The sequence below is a fragment of the Sebastes umbrosus genome, chromosome 11 (assembly GCF_015220745.1).
Source record: "Sebastes umbrosus isolate fSebUmb1 chromosome 11, fSebUmb1.pri, whole genome shotgun sequence".
Lineage (NCBI taxonomy): Eukaryota > Metazoa > Chordata > Actinopteri > Perciformes > Sebastidae > Sebastes > Sebastes umbrosus.
The window spans coordinates 30,661,642-30,687,544 of NC_051279.1; the positions used below are offsets into that span (position 1 = coordinate 30,661,642).

At 42.8% G+C, this 25,903-nt stretch overlaps 1 protein-coding gene across 1 annotated transcript; it reads right to left on the reverse strand.

The window, feature by feature from the left end:
• On the reverse strand, nucleotides 1–25,120 carry emc2 (ER membrane protein complex subunit 2). Its single transcript, XM_037784158.1, has 11 exons — nucleotides 25,016–25,120; nucleotides 24,027–24,140; nucleotides 21,004–21,068; nucleotides 19,955–20,040; nucleotides 18,051–18,108; nucleotides 13,305–13,390; nucleotides 12,976–13,035; nucleotides 9,384–9,465; nucleotides 9,002–9,112; nucleotides 7,012–7,116; nucleotides 1–610 (listed from the first exon to the last, which is right to left on the reverse strand). Exons 1-11 carry the CDS (start codon nucleotides 25,053–25,055, stop codon nucleotides 524–526), a joined length of 894 nt encoding a protein of 297 aa, XP_037640086.1. The 5' UTR covers nucleotides 25,056–25,120; the 3' UTR covers nucleotides 1–523.
• Between the last annotated feature and the right edge of the window lie 783 nt (nucleotides 25,121–25,903).

The window sequence follows — 25,903 nt, forward strand, 5'->3', positions numbered from 1 at the left end:
AAGTGTTATTAAGATTTATTAGATTAATTTGTTTCATTTACAGATAGTACAGAAACAGTAAAGGACCTCAGTGCAGACAGGTGGATCTCCACATTGTCTTTATAAATAGCTTTTACTGTACAGCTTGTTATCTTTCCTGGTCACACAGTTATAGCCTTGGATGTGGATGTGCTAATTAGTGATATCAGTTAAAACCTAGAAGACAGCATGGGATGGGTAAAATAATCCAGTCAAGGGGAAATCACAGCTGGGTTAATACTAAGTAGAACTTGTTTAAATAAATTGGAGTATTTGGAATTTGCAGTTGTAGGCTCCAGATGGGCGGGGAAATCCTCGCACTTGAGGGGAAACGAATGTCTTCTATTGTCCGTGTCAAGTTCAATCAATTACAAACTTAAAGGGATGAAGAAAGAAAAGAAAAAAAAAAAAAAAGATCCGGTTCTGGTCAAGGTTATTTGAGCTGCCATGTTGCTCCGAGTGTCGATGTGTGTGAACAGGAGGGAAGGCGGAAGGTCCAAGACGTCTAGGACATGGTGATCTGCATGGACTCCAGCATCTCCTCCACCGCCTTCATGGAGCATTTGTTCTCCTTGGTCCCGCGACCGGCCATCTGCATGTCAGAGAAGGAAGGTGAAAGGCAGGGAGACACCGAATGGGACAGAAAGAAAGAGACAGAGAGGAGGGGAGAGGGGAAAAAGAGAACATCAGCTCATTAGGTTTGTCTGCCAACCAAAGCAACGGAGAGCCAAACACACTAGAATGCAGCATCACAGAGGCCGTGATAACCTCATCCACTATACCTCCGCTTCACGGAGTCCACAGAGCTAGAAGCAGTTCAGAGAGAGGCGACAGTGGTCATTAGACAGCACTGGTAAACAGGTCATGTAAAGTAATCTAATACCTCTTATCGGCAGGTTATTCCTCATCTGTTAACATAAAGTGCCAGTTTAGTTCTCTGTGTGTGTGTGTGTGTGTGTGTGTGTGTGTGTGTGTGTGTGTGTGTGTGTGTGTGTGTGTGAGAGCTCCGAAAACAGGATGCCCACATGATTAGTCCACTTCCATGGCCTCTAGTACAGGAGTACATAACGCTCCGCTCTAATTTCTGCACTGTGTCCACGGGGTTTCACCGGAAGTGCCGCAAATCATGATCTACAAGCACATCCAGGATTACTCATGCGTGCACATACAGGCGCACGCTGTCTCTTCCCAATTAAACTATGCAACGGACATAGGCATCCCCTCGAAAAATACCAAAGAGAAAGACAACTTCCTTGACCTTGGGCAGGAGACCAGGGTTATAATAATAGGTCAGTCTAATTAACCTCACTTCACCCACATATATAGATTGACATAAAAAGTTATGAGGTCTTTCTAAAAGAAGTTAAATGTATATTTTACAGTAAATGAATCAAACTGATGCCAGTTAAAAAAATAAAGGATGACCTGCAGTTCAGTCAGATGCAGGTTACTAATTGTTTCTCACCTTCCATCGTAGTTACTACTGCTGTATGTTAAAATGCACTTTATGAGCTACACGGGATGTCAAACAAAGCTGCACTATTATTTATTGTTAATGTACAAGACTAAGAGTCTACAGCCACGCTCGCAGCTCTGTGAGCTAAATGCTAACATTTGACACAAAGTACAGCCGAGGCTGATGGGAGTTCCGTTAGTTTTGCAGGTATTTGGTCAGAAACCAAAGTATTGGACAGATGAAAATGTTAACCTGATGATGGCGCCAGATGAAAAGTCACCAACGTTATTACACTTTATCCTGAGAGGGGACATGAATGAAACATTTACTCTGAAGAAATGAAATTAAGGAAAAGCGCAAATTCTCATAATATGGTGTTAAAAAAATCTATCAATGGTGTTCAAAATGTACAAATTCAAACCTCTATGTGATTAGAAATGTGTGAAAGACGCTTGAGACTCCTAGTGCTAATAAATAAATAAATATAAAATACTATAGCAATGCACGCAAATACATTCCAAAACCTGTGAGTAAAATCCACAGGAGTATTTGCAGCATATACACTCACCGGCCACTTTATTAGGCACGCCTGTTCAATTGCTTGTTAACACAAATAGCTAATCAGCCAATCACATGGCAGCAACTCAATGCATTTAGGCATCTAGAGGTGGTGAAGACGACTTGCTGAAGTTCAAACCGAGCATCAGAATGGGGAAGAAAGGGGATTTAAGTGACTTTGAACGTGGCATGGTTGTTGGTGCCAGACGGGCTGGTCTGAGTATTCCAAAAACTGCTGATCTACTGGGATTTCCACGCACAACCATCTCTAGGGTTTACAGAGAATGGTCCGAAAAAGAGAACATATCCAGTGAGCGGCAGTTGTGTGGACGAAAATGCCTTGTTGATGTCAGAGGTCAGAGGAGAATGGGCAGAGTGGTTGGAGATGATAGAAAGGCAACAGTAACTCAAATAACCACTCGTTACAACCAAGGTATGCAGAATACCATCTCTGAACGCACAACACATCCAACCTTGAAGCAGATGGGCTACAGCAGCAGAAGAACACCCGGTACTAGCACCGGCCACTTTATTAGGTACACCTTGTACCTAATAAAGTGTCCGGTGAGTGTAAATCATCATATAAAAATACAGAAATTAGAGGAAAAACCTGCTGCTCTGTAGAAGAAGCATTACAGATATGTCATCAACACTACAACCACAGCTAAACAGCAGGAGGCAACAGCACAGTGGGAGTCCTTTCAATTAAATCATTCTGAAAACACCATTACCCCGAGTCAAACACAGGCAGGGGATACGGCCTCAATGCTGAGAACGCATCCTGCATGTCCTCCCAAGGTGAGAGATGAGCTCCTTGAGAGTGTGTGCACACACTTGGTCAGACAAAAGCACAAGCACAAGCACACACACACACTCAATGTAAACATAATTTCAATACTAGAGACACACAGTTGGCTGAAGAAACTGAAGTATTGTTCCTCTCCACCAAGACCATCTTGGCTTTCTTCCAAAACCACACACAGTCCCTCCTCTATGTTTCATCTTTCTGTGGGACAACACAGCAAAACAACACTCAACCCTATGTTCAACATAAAGCAACGCTGTGAGGCATTTATTCATTCAACCTTTGGCCACGCTCAGGCTTCTACAAACAGGAACTAACTGTAGCCTAAACCTAGCCTATACTGTGTTTCCATGGCTAAAGTTTTTTTCCTTCCTCGTTTGCCAAACTCCATCTTAAGACAGGGCAGTTGGCTAAGGTGTGCAATTGGCTACGTAATTTCCCAGTGTGACTCATTCTTCTAGATTTAGGGTGTGTGTGAGTGTGTGTGGTGGGGTAGCTATAATGATCAGTGCGTTTCATTGCCTTGCTGCCTAATGCGCCATTACCCCGGGCCCGGTAGTCAATTATCTCCTCAGCCTGAGGTGAGACCACCGCATTAACTCCTGCCCTGTTCTACAACAGTAGGAGCAGACCAGACAGCTCCACATCTATTTAGAGCATCTGATAATAGAGTCGTGACGCAGCGGGAGCCCGTGGTCCGTGACAGAGGAGCTAATCAGAGAATCTGTTTTAGAGAGTTAGGGCGGGAGGGCCAGGCCGTGTGTAGTGCTGCTTTGAAGCCCCCTGCACCTACGACCCACACATCGAACGACCCCACCGGGGTAATTACGCTTCTTTTTTTAAATGGGCCCCAGTCAGTCGTGACCTCTCGCTGACGTCTGCTCCCACTTGCACTCACCTGCCCACCTTTTTCTCACACTGAGGTATGACAATCACCAGGTACCAGGGCCTAATAAAAGTGGACGACTGACACGAGCAACGCTTTAAAAAGGGGCCATCAATCAGCGAGCACAAGCCCCACAGCGGCCTGCAGCTGTCTCGACGGAGGCCCACACCGCCGCTCCCTTTTTAAAGATCTCACAGAGAAGTCATTTGACTGGAGGTGGGGAGGTAACCTCACGCCTTGTCATTTAACTTGTCTCACACGGCAACCAAGAAAAAAAAAAAAAAATCTACAAGAGCACATGAGCGTGGTGCCGGGCTCGCGTACACATACTGTAACTGGACATACACACTCGCCAGCTGAGTTGAAATCCCAGCGCAACCTCACTATTACCAGGCAACTTAAATAAATACAAGAGGTTGTAGACCGGGGCAGAAGCAGAGGGGGCGGGATGAAGCTCACATCATGCTCCCTGGAGGAAAAAGGTGTGACTGACTGAGGTGTCTCATTATTGTCACCAGGGGGGTCAAACAAACGCATATAGTCAACACTTCAGCTTTGTCCACGGGCCTCTAAGTGTAGCTGAAGTATTTCAGTCTGTCATTGTAACAACTCAACTGAAACTATTTTCCTCTGGACCACTACGGCATGGCCTACATATCATGGTGATGCCCGTATCAGCTTCCTGATTAAAATAGACCTTCAGGTGTGAAGGATTAATATGTTCCACAACATAGAATTGGTGCAAATCTCATAACATAAATCAGAAAAGGGGTATTTTTCAGTCAAAATATCATTTTTATTTATATAAAAAAATGTCTAGAAAAACATTACAAAGTGTTCATTGACAACTAAAATATATACCCATCAAGCTACTAGTATAAATAATTTACTGAACTATATATATAGTCATATGTAAGGCAGTGTTTGGGTAGCAAATAGCTATCTATTGGATTCATTAAAGCCTACATCACCAAAGACAGATGTGTGTTCCCTGTCTGTGGGTAAAGCCTCTGCCGCACCTCCTTGGCAATAATGAAAATATTTAAGCAAGGAAAACATGTGTTACACTACTGGTTATGCTACCGTCTAATTCCTGTAACAAGTTTCAGATGAAGTCCCAAAGTAATGTTATAATATGTCTGTTTCCAAGCTTGTTTAATATGCTTATATATATATATATATATACAGTCTGGCAACTACCAATAATGGATTCATATAACCAGTTTTCAATTATAAATATAAAATGTTGTGCAATTAGTGTAATATGTCAAGAGAAAAGAAGGTTAATTAACAGACAGTAGCAGGATTTCTGTCTGTCTCTTCTTATGTTACACTAATGTTCTTCAGATATTTTCAAAGCTGCAGAGTTTCCTCCACATATGACTCTTTTTTTTCACACTTTGTCCCTCTGCCTCTTTTGTGCCTCTGATTTATGATAAAAAAGTTAACAGTTTGAGATATTCATCTTGTCCCCTACTGGGATCAAAGACTTTCTAAGACAGCGGGGTGAGGTCAGCAGGCATGCTGATCAAAGTAGTGCGAGTAGTGTGGACTTGACATCAGTCGAGACATTTGATTGACTAACCTTGTTGACCAAACCACCTCTACATTTTTCAAGGAGATCTGTATCTGCAAACATACGAAGCGTTAACCTAAACAAAACAAGCTGCGCCTCTTCAGTTAGGACATTCCACTTCAACTCAAACCTGGTGAAGTAAAAGCTGAGAGCTCTTCCAAGACACTTCTACAAGAAGCTCCCAAAGAGAGCAGCCATTCACCGTGACGTTGCCCGCATGCACGCTTTTTCCAATAGAGCCGTCATACTCTTGTCTGAGTGCTCAACATGTGAGATGTATCTATAAGGCAAGGACGGCCGAGTGCGGTGAGACGGGGTCTTTAGAGGCTCAGCGGGGAGCCTCTCTCGCTCTCAGCAGGACCCACACATGCTGAGCAAGGAACCGCTTATTACATGTTTAACTCTCGATGCCCAAATAAGCAACACATATGGCAAGAACGTTTTTTTTGGGTTTTTTTTAAATATGCTTTTATACTGGGGTTGCTATGACAACAGCATCAACAATTTTAGTGATACCATGTGAGGAGCTCCTCACTTTTTCCCCTCATTGCTTTGCATGCAAGTGCCAATACTAATATGTGGGCACACATGCACACACGTACAGTTCCATCCTTTATCTCCCTTTTATTACACGGCTTTGTTTGAATACTCAATTCTGATTGGTCAATTATGGCATTCTACGGTCTGTTATTTCTTTATAGCAGACCGCTGCTATGTGTAGCAGGCCGTTGCTATGGGTGCAGTTCTAATATCAGACTCTGGCGGACCATTGTTGCGTCAAATTATTGATTTATTAAATAAGTAGCCGTGTAATAAGCGGGATAATGTACAGCTGGCGGGTCGTTGTTGTGAAATAGACCCTGACAGGTTGATGCAGGACTTGCACATTGTTACTCTCTGTATAGTAATAGGTCAGAGTTACGACATATACCTCAAGGGTCCTAAAAGTTTTCTTCTAACAAATCGTAAAATGGACACAAATGGGTTGATTGGCCCCCGATAATCAGATTTAGTTTCAGGGACTCTAATTCAAATATCTAAGTTGATTTAATATTAAATGTTTACTTATTTAAAAATTGCTGCAACTGAAGAAGTAACATTAAAATCTATAATTAGGTGTGTGAATTTGCGGGGGACCTCCGAGATCCAGTTCAAAGGCACTCGAGGGTCACTGAACCTCACTTTTGAGAACCGCTGAACGACACGACTCTCTGCTACAGTTTAGTGTGATTGTGGTCCTCGGAGAAGCAGCCTGTGGCTCTGCGAGAAGCTCATCTGTGAGGCCGGGGTGTGGAATAAAGTCTTAGCAGACGTTGTGGCCTTAAATCAACACATTAACAGTAAATGTACCCAGACACACTGAAAGACACAAGGGTTGTTATTACAACACTGCGAGCCGAAAGGCATCCTTCAGGATTGCTGTACATTCTGGGGTCATTCGGTGGGGGCGATGAATGCTTTACACATACTATGCAAATGAGGGGATTTCTGGATGTCTGGATATTGTGTGCAAATAGCCCATGAAAGCTAAAAGACAACAGAAGAGTCATAAGAAATATGATAAGTGGTTGTGTCTGGCAGAACGAAGGGGGATGTGGGAAAAATATGTTTTTCAGTAGAAAGACACCAAAGATATGGAAGCTAGACGAGAGTGATGAAGATAGTAGTACGAATTACACAGTGAAGCTAATGACAATCGTTATGTGACTCACCTTATAGGCTCGGTTTATTTGAGCGGCAGCCCAGGCAGCGTACTTCATATTGTCCTTCTTCACCTTGGCACTAACTTTTGGACTGGCAGCGATGTGACTTGCAGACTAGAGGAAAAAACGTGAAGAAGAAGAAGTAAAGGAGAGAACAGGGGGAAGGGGTGTTCTTGTATCAAAACTTGGTGAAACAGCAATAAAAGCGTAATTGAGATGAATGTGCAACCACTCTTACCATCTACCACTCCACTAGTCATTGTGGCAGAATGAAGAGAAAAAACAGACCTTGGCCTGATGACACGGGAGAAATCATTTATGGGGAGGAAAAAGTGAGTGTTTTAATGCTTCATACGTAAATTGTCACTTAACGGGGGCCTAATTTCTCCAACACCATCGATTCACTGCGATGAAAGGACCTTGTATGTCTTCAAAAAAAAAAAAAGAAAACGCAGTGAGGAGCGCTGTGTGAATCACGGTCTCTGCCTGCCCCGACAGCTCCCCTCCGAACCACAAATCCCATGTCTTTCCCATGTTCCTGCCATCATCTCCACACAGCAAACCCCAGAGGGCTTACCCTGCTTGCACTTCAAAGCCCTCTCTACCAGTGCGCTGAAACTTTAACTACACACCAATCAACCTGGCCCAGTTTCTTTTCTATTAAAACTGGTTTGGCTTCTGTATTTTTTAGTAAGCATTTTCTCTATTCTTTATTCAAGACCGACCTTAATTTAGATTATGTCAAACCCAGACAGGCTATCCCCGAATAACAGTGTGTGCGCCGTTATGGAGGGGAATCCCCACGCAAGTGTTGTGAGTAACTAACCCACAACCCCGACTGTGGTCAGTGCTACCGGGTCTCCTGTCCGACTGACCCAGATGGTGTAAATGATGGCGAAAGTTTCCTGTCCTTTCACTGAACTTCTTGCACCTGTCAAGATCCTGGACCACCGAGACTCGCTGACAAGCTGCAAAACACACTAAAGACAGATCTGTGACTGATGAAGAATAAACTCCCACCTGAGGTACCCATTAAAGGCCCGAGTGTCAGTGGATGACTTGTCAGGAAACAGTACGGGGGCCTGCTCTGTCTCCAGACGAACGTGAGAGTTAACAGAAGCATTTTGATCCTGTCCTGCGCCTCCTTGTACTCTGCCTACACCTCTGAGCCGTTCAGGGCTGATGGGAGGTGTTTGGACTACCTGAAGGATCCCAGTGCAGCGCAGAGGAAAACACTGGGTCTCTCTGTGTTAGACCCGCTTCCCCTCTCCACCTTTTATTCCCTGCACCCGCTTTCGTTTGTGTTTTTATGTCAAGTCTCACTTACATATGATGCATTGGCACTAGCAGACAACATCCTGTTTAAACAAATATGTAGATGAAAGGGCCGTCGGCCCGAGAACACAATCAAACTGGCACCTGGTTGGATCATTTTGCCGGTGACAAAATGCTTGCAGCAGTTGAACTGCTCTCTCTCTCTCTCTCTCTCTCTCTCTCTCTCTCGCTCTCTCGCTCTCTCGCTCTCTCGCTCTCTCTCTCTCTCTCGCTCTCTCTCTCTCTCTCGCTCTCTCGCTCTCTCGCTCTCTCTCGCTCTCTCGCTCTCTCGCTCTCTCTCTCGCTCTCTCTCTCGCTTTTTATTTTTTTTGACTCCGGGACTACTTTATTTATTTAAGTCATAAACATAAAAAAGTCTCACCAAAGGGGTATTATTACTAAAATAAAGAGCTCCAGAGGGGCAGACTTTTCCGATGCTGGAGTTCACCGTCTGAGTCAGCAGTGAGCTGACCTGTCTGAGAGCCCCTTCTTCGCTCCCCCCAAAAACACACTACACACACACACAGTACAGTTGTGCTGGACACACTCAGTGGCCAGCCTCAACCTTGACAAACCACAGGGTTACAAAAAAAGGCTCTACTGTTTTTGTTTTTTCTCTCTCTCTCTTTCTCTCTCTCTTTCTCTCTCTCTTTCCCACTTTCTCTCCACGCAAAGCAGTACTCACCATGTACAGACCAAACAATGCCCTCATGTTTCGGTTGTTCAGCCTCAGCGCCTGGGCAAAATACTTTCTGGACAGCTCCAGGTTTTCCAGCCCCCCCTGAGTGTACTTCACCTGTGTGAGGGAGGAGGCATTAAAACACGGCCAATAAGCTGTGCTTAAAAGGGCAGCTCGAGCAATGACAGCACGACATCTGAATAAGCAACACATGACAACCCCGTGTAAACACATCTCTCTTTCATGAGCCCCATATTCCTAGTGACGTTAAGTGTGTGTCGGTGTCTCTCGGCTTTGACTAGAGAGGCACCATTCACAGGGAGCTGACATTTATTCCACAGTTTGACCCCCCCGTGCATGATGACGGACGTCCAGGCGGGGTACCTACCTCAGCGTACTGCTCACAGTACAAGTGATTGTGAGGATTGGTCATCATCAGCTCCTCCAGACAAAACGCGGCTTTTCCGTAGCTGTGGAAATGACAAGGAAAAACAGTGAGCCGATTGATACAGCTGTGGCTGTGTCATCCTTTAGCTTGCTCGACTGTGAAGCACAACAGCTATGCCCAATAAATCTACAGGTATAAATTTGAAAACGACGTGGGGTACGGGTAGGTTTAAATGTGACGGACTTAAAGCCTATGATGTGGAGATCTGTAAAGAGCCACCACATGACATGACGTTTATTTTACAGGCTTACAGTAAAGGTTACTCAGTCCACACAGCTGGCAAAAGGTAAAAAGCCTATCTAGTGTGGTGGTTCTCCCTCCTTTGGGGACACGCTGAGGATCAATCCTGTCCGTCTGTGTGTTTTTTCAGCCTTTAATGTGTAGTTAACTACCTTCCTGAGGTCAGCACTACAGTAAGAGCTGGCACACTGTGCCTATACTCAGATGAGATCACTTCTCAGCAGCAGACTGCTGAGCTGTTGACCTCACACTAATCTGCTGCTACTCCACTTCTCATACACAGTTTCCCCTTCACGGGCCCAGGCCAAGACGAGCGAAGATACAGTATATCATTGAACACAAAGCTGTAAAACGTCCGTACACCTAACAAAACAGAAGCCAACGTACACAGACCGAGGCAGGAACAGACCTACCGACAGAAAACGGGGCTACTCTGGCTTGTCTGTCAGCACATCCAAACAAATTGAAAGTTAAAGAGTAATTTAACTGCTTGTGAGAAACAAGGAAATGTTAAGATGCAGAGTTTTTGCGGGAACCAAAATGATCCAAATGTTGCCGCAACATGAAGATCAGTCTATTTTAAGTCCGCCATGGTAACTAGCTGAAAGATTAACAGCAATGGAGGGAGAGGAAGGTGGGGACAGAGAAAGAAAGAAAGAAATAAACAGGGGGAAGGGGGTTTAGTAGAGGAGGGGGAGATCAGAGGCCTTGGAAGGTTGGGGGCTGCTTACAATTACCACTTCCTCTCCATAAAGACTTTCAGATGTGCTCATGCAGTGGCCGTGGCCTGCAACAGAGCCCGCTCCATCAGCCATCAACCAGAATCTTGTACCAGAGCCAGACCCTTTACCTCTTCTACTCTTCCTCTAAGCCATCTAACCTCACCGTCACCGGGCTACTACTACTCTCTATGGCGGCTCCAAAGCTCACTCTTTTACCGCAGTGCTTGAGCGAGGTTGTAGCCACCATCATGTGCGAGACTGTAAGAATCCTATTTGTTTCTTTTGGAGGTTAGCAAAACCATCAGCAGTGGCTCCCCCCCCCATTTCAATACCACATTCTGACTGCATATGAATACAAAAATGGATTCAGACTGCGCAAAGTATGTTTCAAAAAATGATTACTATTTATCCTGTAATTCTGGGTGACCAGTCCAATTTCGTCAGTCTCGTAGACATGGTCGGAATGAGAGCCAACGGCGGATTCCGACTGTGCAATACTCGCAAACAGACAAAACAATCTCCTGTCTAAACACCGCTGGCATAAGGATTGTTTTAACAGTGTCAACTCAGAGGCTATTAATTACGTTTCTAATGTGTTAACACCGACGCCTGCTGCAACCCCAACAATGGCAGTGCAGAGACACACTGCTTTGTTTATTTTTAGCTCCCAGGGTGTTGTGCAGTCAGGGGAGGAGAGTTTATTTCTCTTCCTCGCTTCTCCATCACCCTCTGTTTTCTCTGGCTGGAGGGTGGGGTGGGGGAAAGGGGTGGAGGGAGAAAAGTGCCACCACCTTCTCCTGGGAATTTCACAGCAAGTGCTCTCTCTCGCTCTGCCCCCCCCCCCCCCTCCTGCTCCATCCCTCTGGAAAAGAGTGGCGATAATGCCGGGCTATCCGGAAGAGGAGGAGGAGGGGAAACAGGGAGTTTGTAACCCAAAATAAAGAAAACAAAGAAAAGAAATTGACACGCCTGTAGATAAGGGGCTGTGGGAGTGAATGGTGTGATATTAGAAGTGTTGGGATAAGCTGGGAGATAATCCGCTCACCCCTGGATTTCCTCTGGCTACTACAGCAATAAAGCCTCCCAGACAAAAGCATGAAATATCCAATAAGTAGCCTTCTCACCGCGCTACGCATTCCTGCTGCCGCTGCCCTCGTACCAGAGCAACCGAGCAGCCAGAGAGTCAGCGTGCCCACACACACACACGCACGTATAAAACCAGAGTTTCAACTACAGACACTGCTTCACTAACTTCTGAGCCCCCACACAATTAAGGAGGGATAAAAGGTGACACAAACAAAATCATTTTTTTCTTACAATGCTCTTGTCTGTCTGGCAATTCTCCCTTGGCAACTGAGATATCAGCGGGAGGCCAGGGAGGCTTTCTGCTCTCATATGTAGGAGAGGGGGGCTTAAGAGTGAAATCCTATTAAACTACTCTTATGTGACAAACATAGACAGGGCTCCATTCAGACCCCTGGCTGAGTTAGGCATCTCACCGCCTTCCACTGTGGCCGTCCAACGGCCCTCCGGAGATCAAGCCATCAGTCTGAGGTGAAGCCCCGTTAAACTGACAGATACATCTCCAACATATGGCTGCCATACTGGAGCCACTTTTTATATAATAAACATGTGCTATTAAAAAGGAGGAGTTCGCATTAAAATAACAACTTTACATACCAGATACACCTCAGACGTTCTCTTCAGAATGTATACAAGTTGCTCTGCAGGATGTTTGGACCTATCCTCTGATCATTTATCGTTTTTGCCACCATGATGAACAAATTCACATCCATATCTGCTGTTTTGGTGAAGTCATGTTGAACTTATATGAAGAAAAGCACTTGTGTTATGGTTTTTTGTCTTGACTATTTCTCAGATAAAGTTCAAACGGACAATTAGCACACAACTGGCTGAATACGTTGCTCATTTCCTGTTTTGCATCTCCTTTTTCTGGTGCTTTTACCCCATTAAGATATTTACCATTTCTCCCTAGTCTTGGTTGTTTATCACAGTTGCTGTTTATGAAATAAATGCTCCAGGATACGTATTAGATAATCCTTGTAATGAAAGAGAGAACTTATTTTATCCTCTAGCTGTGTAAAACCAAGCTTCAGTTTACGGCTCTCCAGCTGGTGGAAATGTCTCGCTTGAATTGTCGGGCTTAAATGGGTTGTAATTGCAAAAGGTGAGTCACAGCATAACCGCAAAGAATGTGAGCTATTGGTTCAAAGCTGTATATTGAACAGGCAGGCAGAAATGGTTCGTAATGGAGGAAATTTGGCATCTAGCGGTAGGCTATTCCTGAAAGGATGCATTAATACAAAAAAGGTGACTCAACCTTTTTTCAAAATGCATTAAAGTTTTAAAGCTCGATAACATTTTAATGCAACTTTGAAAATCACACAGGTCAACCATTGATTGTGGTGTTTGGTAAGTTTTTGGGCTAAATTTAAAATGGTCACTGTTGTGTTCTATGACATTAGGAAGTGTAAAAGCAAATCATCCTTGTGGTTTAGCCTAACTGATTTTTAAAATATGTTATGTTGCATTAAAAAAAATTGATTTACTCGTGTTCGTTGATGTAGAGCTCTGACAACTCGTGCCACGCTTCTTGGTCCCCAACAAACCTGTAAACACAAAATGACAAAACTCAAACATTTACCATTTTAAAACAGGAAATGCATTTGTAACATAATAAAATGTATGTATAATATTACAAAATCCATCCAACTATCAAGGTAGGAGAATCAGTTTGCTGGCATTTCATGCGCAAGTTGTGCCAACTCAATTGAAAGCAAACTGGGTTTTTAATTAAAATAAAAGCCAGGGGAGGTTGGGGGGAGGAGGGGAGGGTTGGGGGTGCCTGACCCTCTCCCCCTCTTGTAGAAACACTCACTGCTCCAGATACTCATTGAGCTCCCGGATGGCTTCGGCGCTCTTCCCCTGGGCCTTCAGTATGGAGATCTTGCGCTTCCTTGCTGCCTGTAGAGCAGAGAGAGTAAACAGGATTAGGAGCTCAGCTCCTCGAGTGTTTGTCTGAAGGGGGGGGGCGAGAGGATGAGTGAGTGTAAGAGTTGTGAGTTTAAGTGTGTACATTAGCGTCTTTTCAGTGCATCACAATCCTGCTCCGTGTTCCGCTGTGAGACTGAATCATTTCTAGGAGATGATTCAGCACTTCGGTGCATTACAACAACAGCCGTGACATGAAAAAAAGGACAAAGAGCACTAAACGTTAAGTTTGTCGAGTTTATTCATATCATTGCTGGGAAATTTAAATGAATATAAGCCTACCGAGTACATAACTGGAGATAGTTAGTGACAATGTCCAACAGGAGATGGACACGCATTATGAGCCAGTATTTGGGAGTTGGAATGAGCTCAGTGGCTGAGATAAAGTGGTGAGTCATAACCTAACCTAACCAAGTGGGGAAAATGGCACGCTCCCCCAAACCCCAACGCTCGTCTTCCTGCCGGCACGGCACGCATCTAGCGCTCCACCAGCCCCAACTTACATCAGCTGAAAATTGCTTTCCGCTTCGTTTTGATGTTGGAGTGACCTTAAGGTGGATTAGATTCTCATCAATCTGAATTAGAAAGCATTACTCCTGCTGCTGCGACTTTTCCAAATGTTTTACTCCCCCTCCCCAACCGCCCCCCCCCCCTCCCTCCTTCTCCTCCTCCTTCTTCTTTTGGTAGTAAGTGAAAACCTTAACAGGAGGCTGCCGCTCCATTAGAAGCGCACTGCCCTGCCGCAGCCTATTTTATTTATGGACTGGCACTTGATTGAGTAGGGCTTCCTCTCCTGCACTCCTAACCAAAGCCATTGAAGGCTGTGTATGAGTCATGTCTAGGGGGCTGTAAATTTGGGCCTCTTCTGACACTGCCATCACAAGAAATCCACTTATCCATCAAGCTGGGACAGCGACCTGCAGGGACACCATAGCCTCAACCGACAAGCAATATTTTAGCCTCTCAGAAAGAAAGAAGCACGCAGGAAGGCTACAGGACAACATCTTAATAAAACAAAGAAGGATTTGAACATCAACAGTAAGGACTTCTACCCACACCGCAAAATGAATTATTCCTACAACGTATTCCCAAACACTTTTATTTTTAGTATCATGGTGGTCTGAAGGGAAATTGAGAGAAAATTATTAAAATATGTTATGAAGTTATCAAGCAACGGGGAACAGTGAAAGGTCAACCCAATCTTTCTTCTTTTATGTCCTCTGACTATAAAACAAAGATCACACCATTTCACATCCAGTGCATTTCACCAGAACTTGATGCTATGTGAGATTCAGGAATTTATACTCACTTCAGACTAAATTACAAGCATGTGGGACATTTCCTCATCCAATACCGAAAAAGGGAAACAGGAAGAAAAAAAAATGTAACAAACACTACAGCGATGTCGAATGTGGATTTTTTGCACTTATGCGCTCCCGCCATCACCACGCCCACCTCTCTTCTCTCCCAGCTTGATTTTTTTGTTCTTTCCCAGATAAAGAACCACTTGGGGCTCAAAGGAACATATGGAAGTTGGTAGCCCAGAGAGTCACACGGCACTTTATTAAACGAGAAGCAATTCCAAACCACTCCTCTCTCTCCTCCTTTCTCTAACTAATGATCCAGAAAAAGCTGGCAGTGGGTCTGATCCCTCTGTTGTCGTGATTCTTTTTTAATTAGCGCTCTGAGGAGACCTTAGGAGTGAGGACTGGATTATTTACATCACCCCTGGCTCTTTTTCTACGACCTACCGCAACCTTCCTTTATAATAAGAAACATCGCAGCGAGGGTGGCACACCTAGCACTGTACATACTTAGAACTGGACGGAAGAAAAAAGGGAAGTGAGAGAGCGAAAGCCAAGTCTATACAAGTATTCACGTCTTTACATAGCAGCAATGGAGGCGTGTACTTTCAATTATGATCAGTTACGAAACATGTAATTTTATTATCTGCAAGTCAAACTCCATTATTTTTGTGAATATGCTTCACATTCATGTGGTCAACAATTCTGAATTGAGGTTTTTTACTTTCAGATTACTTGACCCAAACAAATATAATCCTGTCCTACAATGAATCTGTAATTGCATATGATTGTGGGTCAACCTCAGGAGTCGTCTATGCGACCTCAGTGGCTTATTTAAGAAATTCTAGCTGTTTATATTGAACAATTACGGGTGAAATGAGAGCGTTGGAATTCAATATTGATGCAATCACTGAGTCAAATCAATGTGAAATACAAAATCAGAAGAAATTGGTGCATCCTTGTATGCAAATGTTGTGGGTGATGCATAATCAAAAATACTCACAAGAAGAAATAAAAAAAGGTGGAAAAAATGCATTTACGCACGCAGACAAGAATTTTGCCAGATCATTGCTGTAGGTATTGGAACATAGCAAGCAATGGAAGGGCTAAGAGTTTGAAACATTTTTTGGACGCTGCCATGGCAAAAAAACCTTGAGCAATTTTTGTTGATTCAACAATTTTGGTTAATGGGTACCACATCTATTCCACAGCCTGTAATTACAACAGCTCAGTTTCCAATCTCTGCTTCGCATGCTGCCTCGCAAGTCTTCCTTGTGGTCGCCAATTTTCCGCCATTTCTCAGGCCCGTCCCCTGCCCGACTCTTAAGAGCATGTTGGAGAACATGTGGGGAGGAGATAGCCCTCCTCGCTCCAGGACAGGTGACCTAAACGATGCCATCATATCGTCGCTCCACCCTCCGCAACTACGCCCGAGTCATTGAGGACGAAGGATTGTGGGAAAAAGGTTTAAGGTTAACATCCCAGGGACAGAAGACCTATTTGTCTGTTTTGTTCCATTCCCGGCCCCGGGTTTGACTGACAGCCTACGCTCGCTAGGGTGGCAGAGAGACCAGGAAACCGACCATTCCCTTTCCGAGGATGTCCCTGGAATCCCCAGAAGATCTGTGCCATGTTTGGGGAGGTGCCCTGGGATTCGCTGAAATTACAACTCCCATTGTCAAAACAGCAGTTAAATGTGAAGCAATTTGTTGCAGATTATGCCAATTACTGGAGCAACACCCCTTTTGTATATGAAAATGACAGCGTTACAAGAAAATAACGTGATTTGTGGCTTTTAACTTCAATCTGGTGTTGGACGGCATGACTGAGACAAAACATTTTCAAAGTATTCACTGCAACCATCCCAGTATTATTTTCTTGTCACACATGGCATGGATCAAGACTTCAGCATAAATTAGGAAAGTAGACCGTCATACGAATGTTTTTGCTCGTTATTTGTGTCGCCAGAGATGCGTAAGCCATGAGAATGGGAATTTATTATTCAATATAAGTTGGGTTTCAGTTGTTTGTTCTGTGGCATTTGTTTTAGGTAACGTCACCATTCTTGAGCATCTATACTTATTGGATGCCATCAAAACAAATAAAAAGCAACTTCTAATTGTACTTCAGCCCTTCCAGACGAGATATATTTTGATCGCAAAAGCTCTTTCGCGACTCACGCACACTTTTGTTGTTCAGCCTATCCTTTGCCTTAAAAAGAAGTATATCCCGTGACCCAAACACTCTTTAAATTGAAGTATGACCGAGCCCGTGAAAACAGTCCTGTCCCTTGTTTAAAGCAGAAAATAAACAGAGAGGGTCTTGACAAAGTGAAGGTGGGAGTGAGACGTGGTGGGAGGCAGCAGCTGTGGCTAGATAAACGTGGGCTGGGGTGCATCAGAGCGAGGTGAGGATTATTACTTTCTTTCAGTAAGCCTTCTACTTGTTTAAAAGCAGATAACCGACAATGTGAAGAATCTCCGCATGGCATCCGAAGCACAAATGTCTACGCTGCGTCTGTAGCACTCTGCCGGCTGAGAGAAAATGTTGAATACATCTAAAAGCGATCCATATGGCAGCATGGCACAGGAAACTTGTCGAACATCTTTGGGGTGAGGGGTGAGGATGGCCAAAATAAATAAAGTCATGGTTTCTTTTGAAAACCCTTTAAAAGATTTATTTTCTCGCATTGGCCACATGTCCTTATGGAAACAATTAACAGCAGGTACATTATGTTTCAGGTTGGTGGTGTGGGATTGGCAGAACACTGGCCAGACGTGCTGCAAGTCATTTCACAGAGATGAAGAGGAAATTGAGAAGAGAAGATAGCGAGGAGAGAGCTTCAGAGAACTCTAAGTAAAGAGTTATTTAGGGTTCGTCTGTTTTAACAGCACAGGACACAGCAGACTTTGCACCTGAAGCCAGGAGACGGCAATGGAGAAGGTGGGACAGGAGCTGAGCCCCGTTCACTCAGGGTGGGGGTCTGAGAGGTCCAGTTAATCACCATCTTCAAAGGCCAGACCTTTATTTACGCTTTACTTCCACCAAACATGTCTGCCACTGACTAAGACCATGAATCACCCCCCCCACACACACCCACCCAGCCCCCTCCCTTGAACACTTTTCAGTTGTGTGGGTGAAAGGCTGATGAGCACTGTGGTTGAGGTCAGAAAGGCCAAGGGGAGTTTAACTTAGCAAACTCACACTGCTAACACCAAAGTGCCTCGGCAGATTTAAAACCCTCCAAAAAGCTGAGACCGCAAAGTGAAGCAAAGTAGAATGCTCAGATGAGGGACTTTTCCCTTTCTTTCCCTACTTCTCAGTCTTACCGTGTTGGTGGGGTCGTCTTGGAGAATGGCATCATAGTGCTTGTTGGCCTCGTCGTACCTTCAGAGAGAGAGAGAGAGAGAAGAATACAAATTTGTTTTTTAACCAAACCCAGTCCCCAGTCGGGTAAAATTAGGTGGTGGGGAAATCAAACACAGTTCAAGGTAATCAAGTTTCTGTATACAGCATGGCAGGTTCCTATGATTACAGTGAGGCTGTGCAGAAATCAGCCGTGATCTAAAGGAAGAAATAAACACTCGTTTAAGTTTAGGTTGCCGGTCCCACAGCCGACACTGTGAGAGGCTTATATCACTTCACAGTGAGTCATGAAATCAATACAAACAGAGCACCATTTTTAAAGATTGTATTTTCATTTGATTGTATCCAGTTTGATTCACCTTTAAACAAAATTAAATTGCTGCTTTTACATCTGTCCAGATCCGCAGCTAAGTTGTTGGTTCGGTTGTCCGTCTCTTGGCCCGTACATAAAACCACAACGCACACATATGAACCGGATAAGAAACAATATCCAACACAGCGTGCCTCGAACAGTTGGACCGAGCCCACATGATTCTGTTTAAAAGGGGAAATTTATGAGCTGTAAATATCAAATCATACGGTAAAGAAATCTGGGAATAGGAGGTATGTGCATTTCACTTGTCATGTCAAATCAGGCGCTGAAGGATGATTTTAGAACTTTAGAATTTTTTTATTTTTTTTTCTAATAGGGGCAATCTGCAACGCTGACGTTTCAGCAGCCAACGGCAGGGTTCAGTGATCAGAAACCGTCCCGCCCACAGCCTGCAACAGACAGAAGCATCTCTGGTTCCCATTAGCCCTGAGAAGCCCCACTTCCAGCGCCGCTGCTTCCCTCACATTCACTTTATTACTCAGCCACACTTTGGGAGATTTCAGATGGCACCGGGCGACCACTCACGAGCCACTTTGATTTGCTTTATTTATTTAGGAACCGTGTGTGTGTGTGTGTGTGTGTGTGTGTGTGTGGAGGGGAAGGGCTTTGCTGTTTGAAGCTGTGTCATTCAAGTGTAGCTCGTGTCTGCTGCCAATTAGATCCCAGTGTGCCGTTTATTTAATCTGACAGTGCCGAAGCAATCACTCTCAATTATCACATAAACTCTGACATAACCGATAAACCAACAATGGTGATTCAGGTGGGGAATGTGAGCGAGGTAGTAAACAGATTGAATTACCCTTAATTCAGCTCAGTACAGACTCAAATACCCCCGTTTATCTTTCCTGCTCACGCTCTCCATTCTGCTTACTTTTTTTTTATAAACTGCAGCTTCACAAATAAAACACATCATTGGAGGCGGGAGGGCGGGGGGGAGGATTGTGGTGACATGTCAATATTTACAGGGTCAAGGCATACTCGCAGCACACAGATCAAAACAGGACGGGAAAGAAAGCATGGAAATAGCGGGGGCAAAGAGACAGAGAGAGATAGAGCGAGAGAGTGAGAGAGAGAGAGTGAGAGAGAGAGAGAGAGAGAGAGATGAGGAGTACCAAAATAAGGAAACAACGGAGGAATAGAAACCAGAGAAGATTGAGGGACCCCCAGAATAACAGTGGGATCCGACCACTTCCTTCCCGGGAATCCCTAACTCAGGCTAAAAGGGCCACAGGACTACCCAGTGCTGAACCTTTCCTCTTCTCCAAAGGAATGCTGGGTGATCCAACATAAACACAACCCACCCCCCCCACACACACACACACACATACTGTACTCACACACACCCACACCCAGACCATTGTACCACTTAGGATCTGCTAACCGTTCCCTCGCCCCCAAGCCTCCCAAAAGTCCCATACATAACACTGTGAGGCTGAGCTTTTTTTTTTTTTTTGCCTCCTCTGCCTCTGGAGCTTTCGGTACCCCGATGCTTACCTTTCCAAAGCTTCCAGCCTCATGCCCGATAATCGCTTCACTCTGTGGCTATCTGGAAACTGCTTCCTCAGTTCCTGTAGACAGGTCTGCAAAGGATGTGGGCAGAGGAGAGAGACCAATTATAGTTGGCTGTAACTAAAGTTTATGTTACACTCTTGCTCTCTCACAGACACACATACCTCCACAGATACAAACCACCTGTCTTGAAAATGTTTCAGCTAAACAAACTTCATACACTGACTTAAAAACAGACTGTCAAAAGGCCAGTTTCACAGTCTCACAGTCTGTATGTTAACCATTTATGCAACCATGCTCGCTACTATAAAAACGGGGAGTGAGGATGCTCTCTGCCGCTTCCTCCTCTACACAGAGCGTGGATTTGTTTGATCACACAGTAGTGAAAAGGGCTGAGGAGTTATCCTGAATGAGATGAAAAGGTCTGCAGTGTGATCTGAATCGTTTGAGCTCTCCATCAGCTGAAGGCTGCTCCTTATGCTTTTTCTGTCTGCCAGCGGGGCTGAAGGGATAGCCAACAGCCAACTAACTCCGATGACTGGGTTCTGCCTGTTCTGTGCTCAATGAGTCATTCGTTTTGGGGAGTCGTTACATCCATACTGATTGGAGATTTACCGTTACAATAACCACAATCTCTTGTCTTTTTTTTTTTTATCCCATGCAGATTAAAGCATTTTCAGAGCTATGAATATTTCAAAACGTGAAGTCAGAAACATCACATTAAGCTTTAGGATGGCAAATAAATCCTGAGGGGAAAAAGCAGTTGAACTCCATAAACGATGGCCAAGTTCAGCGAACACTTGAAGCATGCTTCTCCACTCATTCGCTATACCCTCTAATTCCAACTCTCAGCAAATTGTTTTTTCCAAAGTACAGACCGAGTAATACCATTTGGCCAAATAAAAATCAGATTTTCACATTTGGCAGAGCGGGTGCTGCAAAGTAGGAATGGCTGTGAGAGAGTGAACGATGGCTTTTGAAGCTCTAGGGCGTGTGAGGAAGAGCGGTAAAAAAAAAGAAGAAAAAAAACTTACCAGAGCCAAGTCATCCCGACTGCAGTCCAGCGCTGCAATCATCACCTGCTCATAAATAATCCATACTGGGCAGAAGAGACACAGACAAAGAAGACTGTGTTAACGCCCTTTCCATTCCACTGTCTGGTGAAACATGAAAAGATGATATATTGAAGTGTACACTTGACGTCCCAACTTACGAGTCTGTCCCCAACAGCTGCACATCAGGTTTTTTTTACTCACACAAACAAGCTTCCATGATGTTCATTCAAAGAACTTTCCCCGTTTCATTTCATAAGTAATGCTACATTTACTATTTTTCTGTATGGAATACTTTGGACATAATGTTCAAAAACCATACATTAATTTAAAACTTGGACAGAACTACAATAATAATCATCATAAATGCAGGACCATTGCAAGGAAACGCCCTTGTGTAAGGTTTTACAGTCATGTTATTCATTTCCCCACATTGAGTTGGTAATAAATTACTAATTCAATTTCAGTAATAATGTTACATTTGAGGAAATGAATAGTAACATTAAGGAAAATAAGTTGTTAGGTTTGTTATGATCACCTCTCAATTTCAGACTGATGTTGAACTATCTGAAAATGATCCTACAACCCCGCTCATAATTATTTTTTCTCATTATTAGATATTTTTCCCACACTTTGTACTAGTATAATAAATCCATGGAAAAGGTGATATTTGAAGGTATTAGAGGGAAAAAAGGATAAAGTTAGGCAGTTAAATCAGAGCAAAGCTACATTTTTGTAAAAAACAAATATAAAACATTACTAACATAAAAACACTGTTGATGCTTTGTGAAACCAAAGTAGCTGACCTAACATTTCTGTAAATGCCATGCTGTTTCTCATCCCTTCCTCTGTGTAGTGTGACTGTGGTAACAGTTGCTGTGGTTCATATGCCAGAACAAGATACAACATCTAAACGTGGTTTTGTTAACAGCATTATGTGTCTGTTTCCACTAAAAATGTAAATATCAGTTTCAACACAGGGCCTAAACACAGTATAAAATGTATTTGATCAGCGAGTGATCATAATGCATTAGTGGTATGTTCACATAAACTTTCTAAATATCCTGACAATCTTCACCACAAATAGAATTATTCATAAATGTTTAAAGAATAGTAATAATTATTTTTGGAAAGCGAATCAAATTTGAATCCCCGGAAATCTTCCTGAAGCTCTAACAATAGTCAGTTCTTCAAAAAAGTAAACTTTTGCACATCTCTGCAGCTCGTGTTTTTAACAGATGATTATGTTTATTTATGATAATTATATTGTAGACTGGCTGAAGTTGGTCATATCAATTGTACCAATTAGCGATCTCTGTTTTGTCTGCTTTCTACTCAGTGATGTGTATTGACTGAGATTCCTTTTGTGCAGAGACTTTATGGTTATATATTGTCAAATATGTGTTTCTTTAGATACATAAAACCAATCTCAAGCAAGTCTGAACATTTCAGCGCTGTTATATTATAGAGCATGGCATATTGAGCACCATCATTAACAGGCACAACCATTCCTTTTAACATGTTTCCCTTTGTGGTCAAGCTATAAAAAACATTATTGAAATGTTTTTTCTTTCAGTCAACTGTAACATTATAACATAATGACTAATAGCCTGGCTACAGAAGCCAATTAATGGAATTAATACAGCATGTTAGACAGACAGCTCTGACAAGCAAACTGGACATGTTGAGCCAAATGAACACCCCCCCGTTAATTGAAAAGAATAATAAAATCTGACTCCACCCGAAAAAAACTGGCAGGTTATGCCAAAACAAACAAATGTCTCTAGTTTTTCTTGACTTTAATGATTCCAGCTCTTGTTTTGATAATTGCCAACTCATTTCACAGCCAATTTAAGAGCTGGTTTCAATAAAACCATGGCATGTTAAGTGTTTATCTGCCTCTTTTGAGGACTGTATGAATCATAAGGACTAGGGAAAAAGAGGGAGTTTTATGGGGTAATGCAGCAGGACAACACTGTTCTAAGGGAGACCATGACCTTTGATATGTTTATGGTACGTTAAACTCACTCCTGCTTGAAAAATAAAATCAGCATACTGTATCCAGTATCCGCCATTCACCAATTATCCGTCTTGTTAACTGTATCCCTGTTTGCTTACAGTATGTCTGGAATATATTCAGTTTTTTTTCTGCTTTTACTGATAATCTACTTGTTTATTTTTTGTGAAGTTGCTCACTCATCATCTAAGACACCAAAGCAAGCCAAAGAAAATATGAACCTGTTTCCATTCATGCTTTTCCAAGTAAAGTATTTTACCTTCCCCCTCCAAATCTACTAAATATCTGTTTAATGGAAGCGATCTTGTATTTCTGGACTTGGCTTTTCAGCCATGACTGCGTCTTTGTTTTCCACATCACAGGAAACCTAAGATCCTGTTTAGAAATTTATCCAAAAGAAAAATGAATACCACAAGAGAGAGGGGAGAAGAAAATCTAGCTGGCAGAAAATCACCCACTTAGATCAATCATATCTTACAAAGTTGTGCAGATGAACCCACAGTCAATAACATTAGCCTGACTGTTTTTTACAGAGGGACATTCGGTGGTTTTCGACACCGCAAAGCAGAAGATCCTCATTCAAAAAAAATGTTTTTTAAACTTTGAACAGACCTGCAGGCTGTACTCATCTCTTACTTCTATTATATGGCGTGAGCATTGCCACAAGGAAATGATGACAAGGTCTCTGTAGTGTTATTACCAAAACAGTAGGGTGTTCCCCCTGTTAAAGAGACTTTGTCATAAAGGCCAATATTTTTCTCTACTTCAGTACATTTACAATCACCTGTTTAATATTATAAAACAAACCGAAGACTGGCGTATAAAATGGGCATTCTCAACTTGATGCCTAATCTCTTTTCTAATGCTCCATCTGAAAATACTAACGCACCTCATAGTATGGTGGCCAAATCTTAAATGTGTATGCCTCCTAAAAAAATCTCTGGAATGATAAAGTTATGTGCTGATTTAATTGTATCCACACACTTACTGTCATCTCCCAGTTTGGATCCATGTTCACCGATCAGCTCTTCACCAACATCCACAATTTGTTCACTATTTCTGCAGTTATCTTCTCTCCATTTACGCAGCTTGTCTCTCATCTCTGTGGACGAAATCATTAAAGACAGTTGTAATCGCTATCAACAACAGTTTTCAACATAATGCATCAAGCATGGTCCTTTAACTCTAACTGGGATTGAGTGCTTATTTCTTCTATCTGCTACACGTGTAATACACCATTTGGGATGAGAGTGTGAATAGCAGGACATATGAAGCTTCACTATAATGTGCAGTAACGGTTTTCATTTATTATCAGTCATCTGAACTGATGTGGATGATGGGACTGAAGTTCCTGGGGCTAATCAGACACCCACAAAGTGACAATCAACACATTCAATGTTAGTTCAAATGATCGGGTTATTACAGAAATAAATACAACTTCTACTACTGTTGTGTGTGTGTGCTGCTAATGCGCTCACACGTGGACAGGATGGCACCAACATTATAGCCTTAGCATTATTATTATTATTACAATGTTATATGTGTTTTGCAGAAGCAGAAATCTCTTTCAACGTAACGTTAGCTCTAGTTAGCTGCTGTTAGCCGAAGCCATGACTTTGACTGGCTAGCATGCAAGCAGCCGTTAGCTAGATGGTTATCTGAGAACAGACAGACATCCGTTCATGTGACTGCAGCACACTGGACGCTACTTTAGCACCGACAACCACTAACTGACAAATGACGGTGACCGAGCTGATACGGATCTACTGTACGGGTTTACTGTATACAAGAAGTGAGCCATGCTAACTAGCATTAGCTAACTCTTCTGCTCGCTGATAGCATGAGAGCTGGTACAGTGACAACTCTCCTCCGTCAGCCTGCACAAGAGCAACACCAAGAAAACGCCGAATGCCTTCAAAAATATAAAACCATGTCTCAATGTGACTTGAGGAGAATCTGTTGTATCTTTTGTCTTACCTTCCCAACCCACATCGTACATCTCTGATACCGACGCCATCTTTTCCTCTTTTGACAACAGACGCCGTGACTACGTCACGAGCAACCCAGCTGGGGGCGTGCCTGGCGGTGATAATAAAATACAATACATATATTTTTATTTTTTTATATATCATTATGAATAATTATATAATTACAACAATAATAATTATAATAATAATCATAATTATAATATAATTGTAATTATAATAATGGTGTAATTATTGTAATAATGTAATAATAAATATTATTGATGGATATAGTGTCTTGTTTTATAATGTTATGAGATGTGACATAATAAATTTAAAATCCGTACATATTTATATCACCAGGATCACTTGTCTGTGACTTGCATTCAGGTTTTATGACTGGTAATTTTGACTTTCAAGCCCAAATTGCACGTGTTCTGGTTTAGGCACAGGGCAAATGTGATACCTGTATATTGTAAATGTACACATGTATAAGATAAGATGAACCTTTATTAATCCCCGGAGGGAAATTAAGGTGTCAAAGCAGCAACATCAGTAAACAGAGTGAATCACAGGAGAGGTAAAGTTATACAAAAATTATAAAAACAATAATAGAGATATAAGAGATACAGAGTGAATGGGTGAACATAGTGTAGTCCGTCAATAAATAAATGTAGTATGTGCAATAAATAAATGTAATATGTACATGTGTGCAGTCTATAAAGTGGTATATAGGATGTAGTGTAAGTAAGTGTAAAGTGCGCCAGTGGTTAAAGTCCAAGATGGTTGCAGATAATGCATGTTAAAAGGTAGATAGTGCATGTTTAAACTTCTTAAAGTCCTAATAGTTCTCATATGGGGGTCAGCCTTGGTTGTGGAGCCTGATGGCTACTAGCATGAA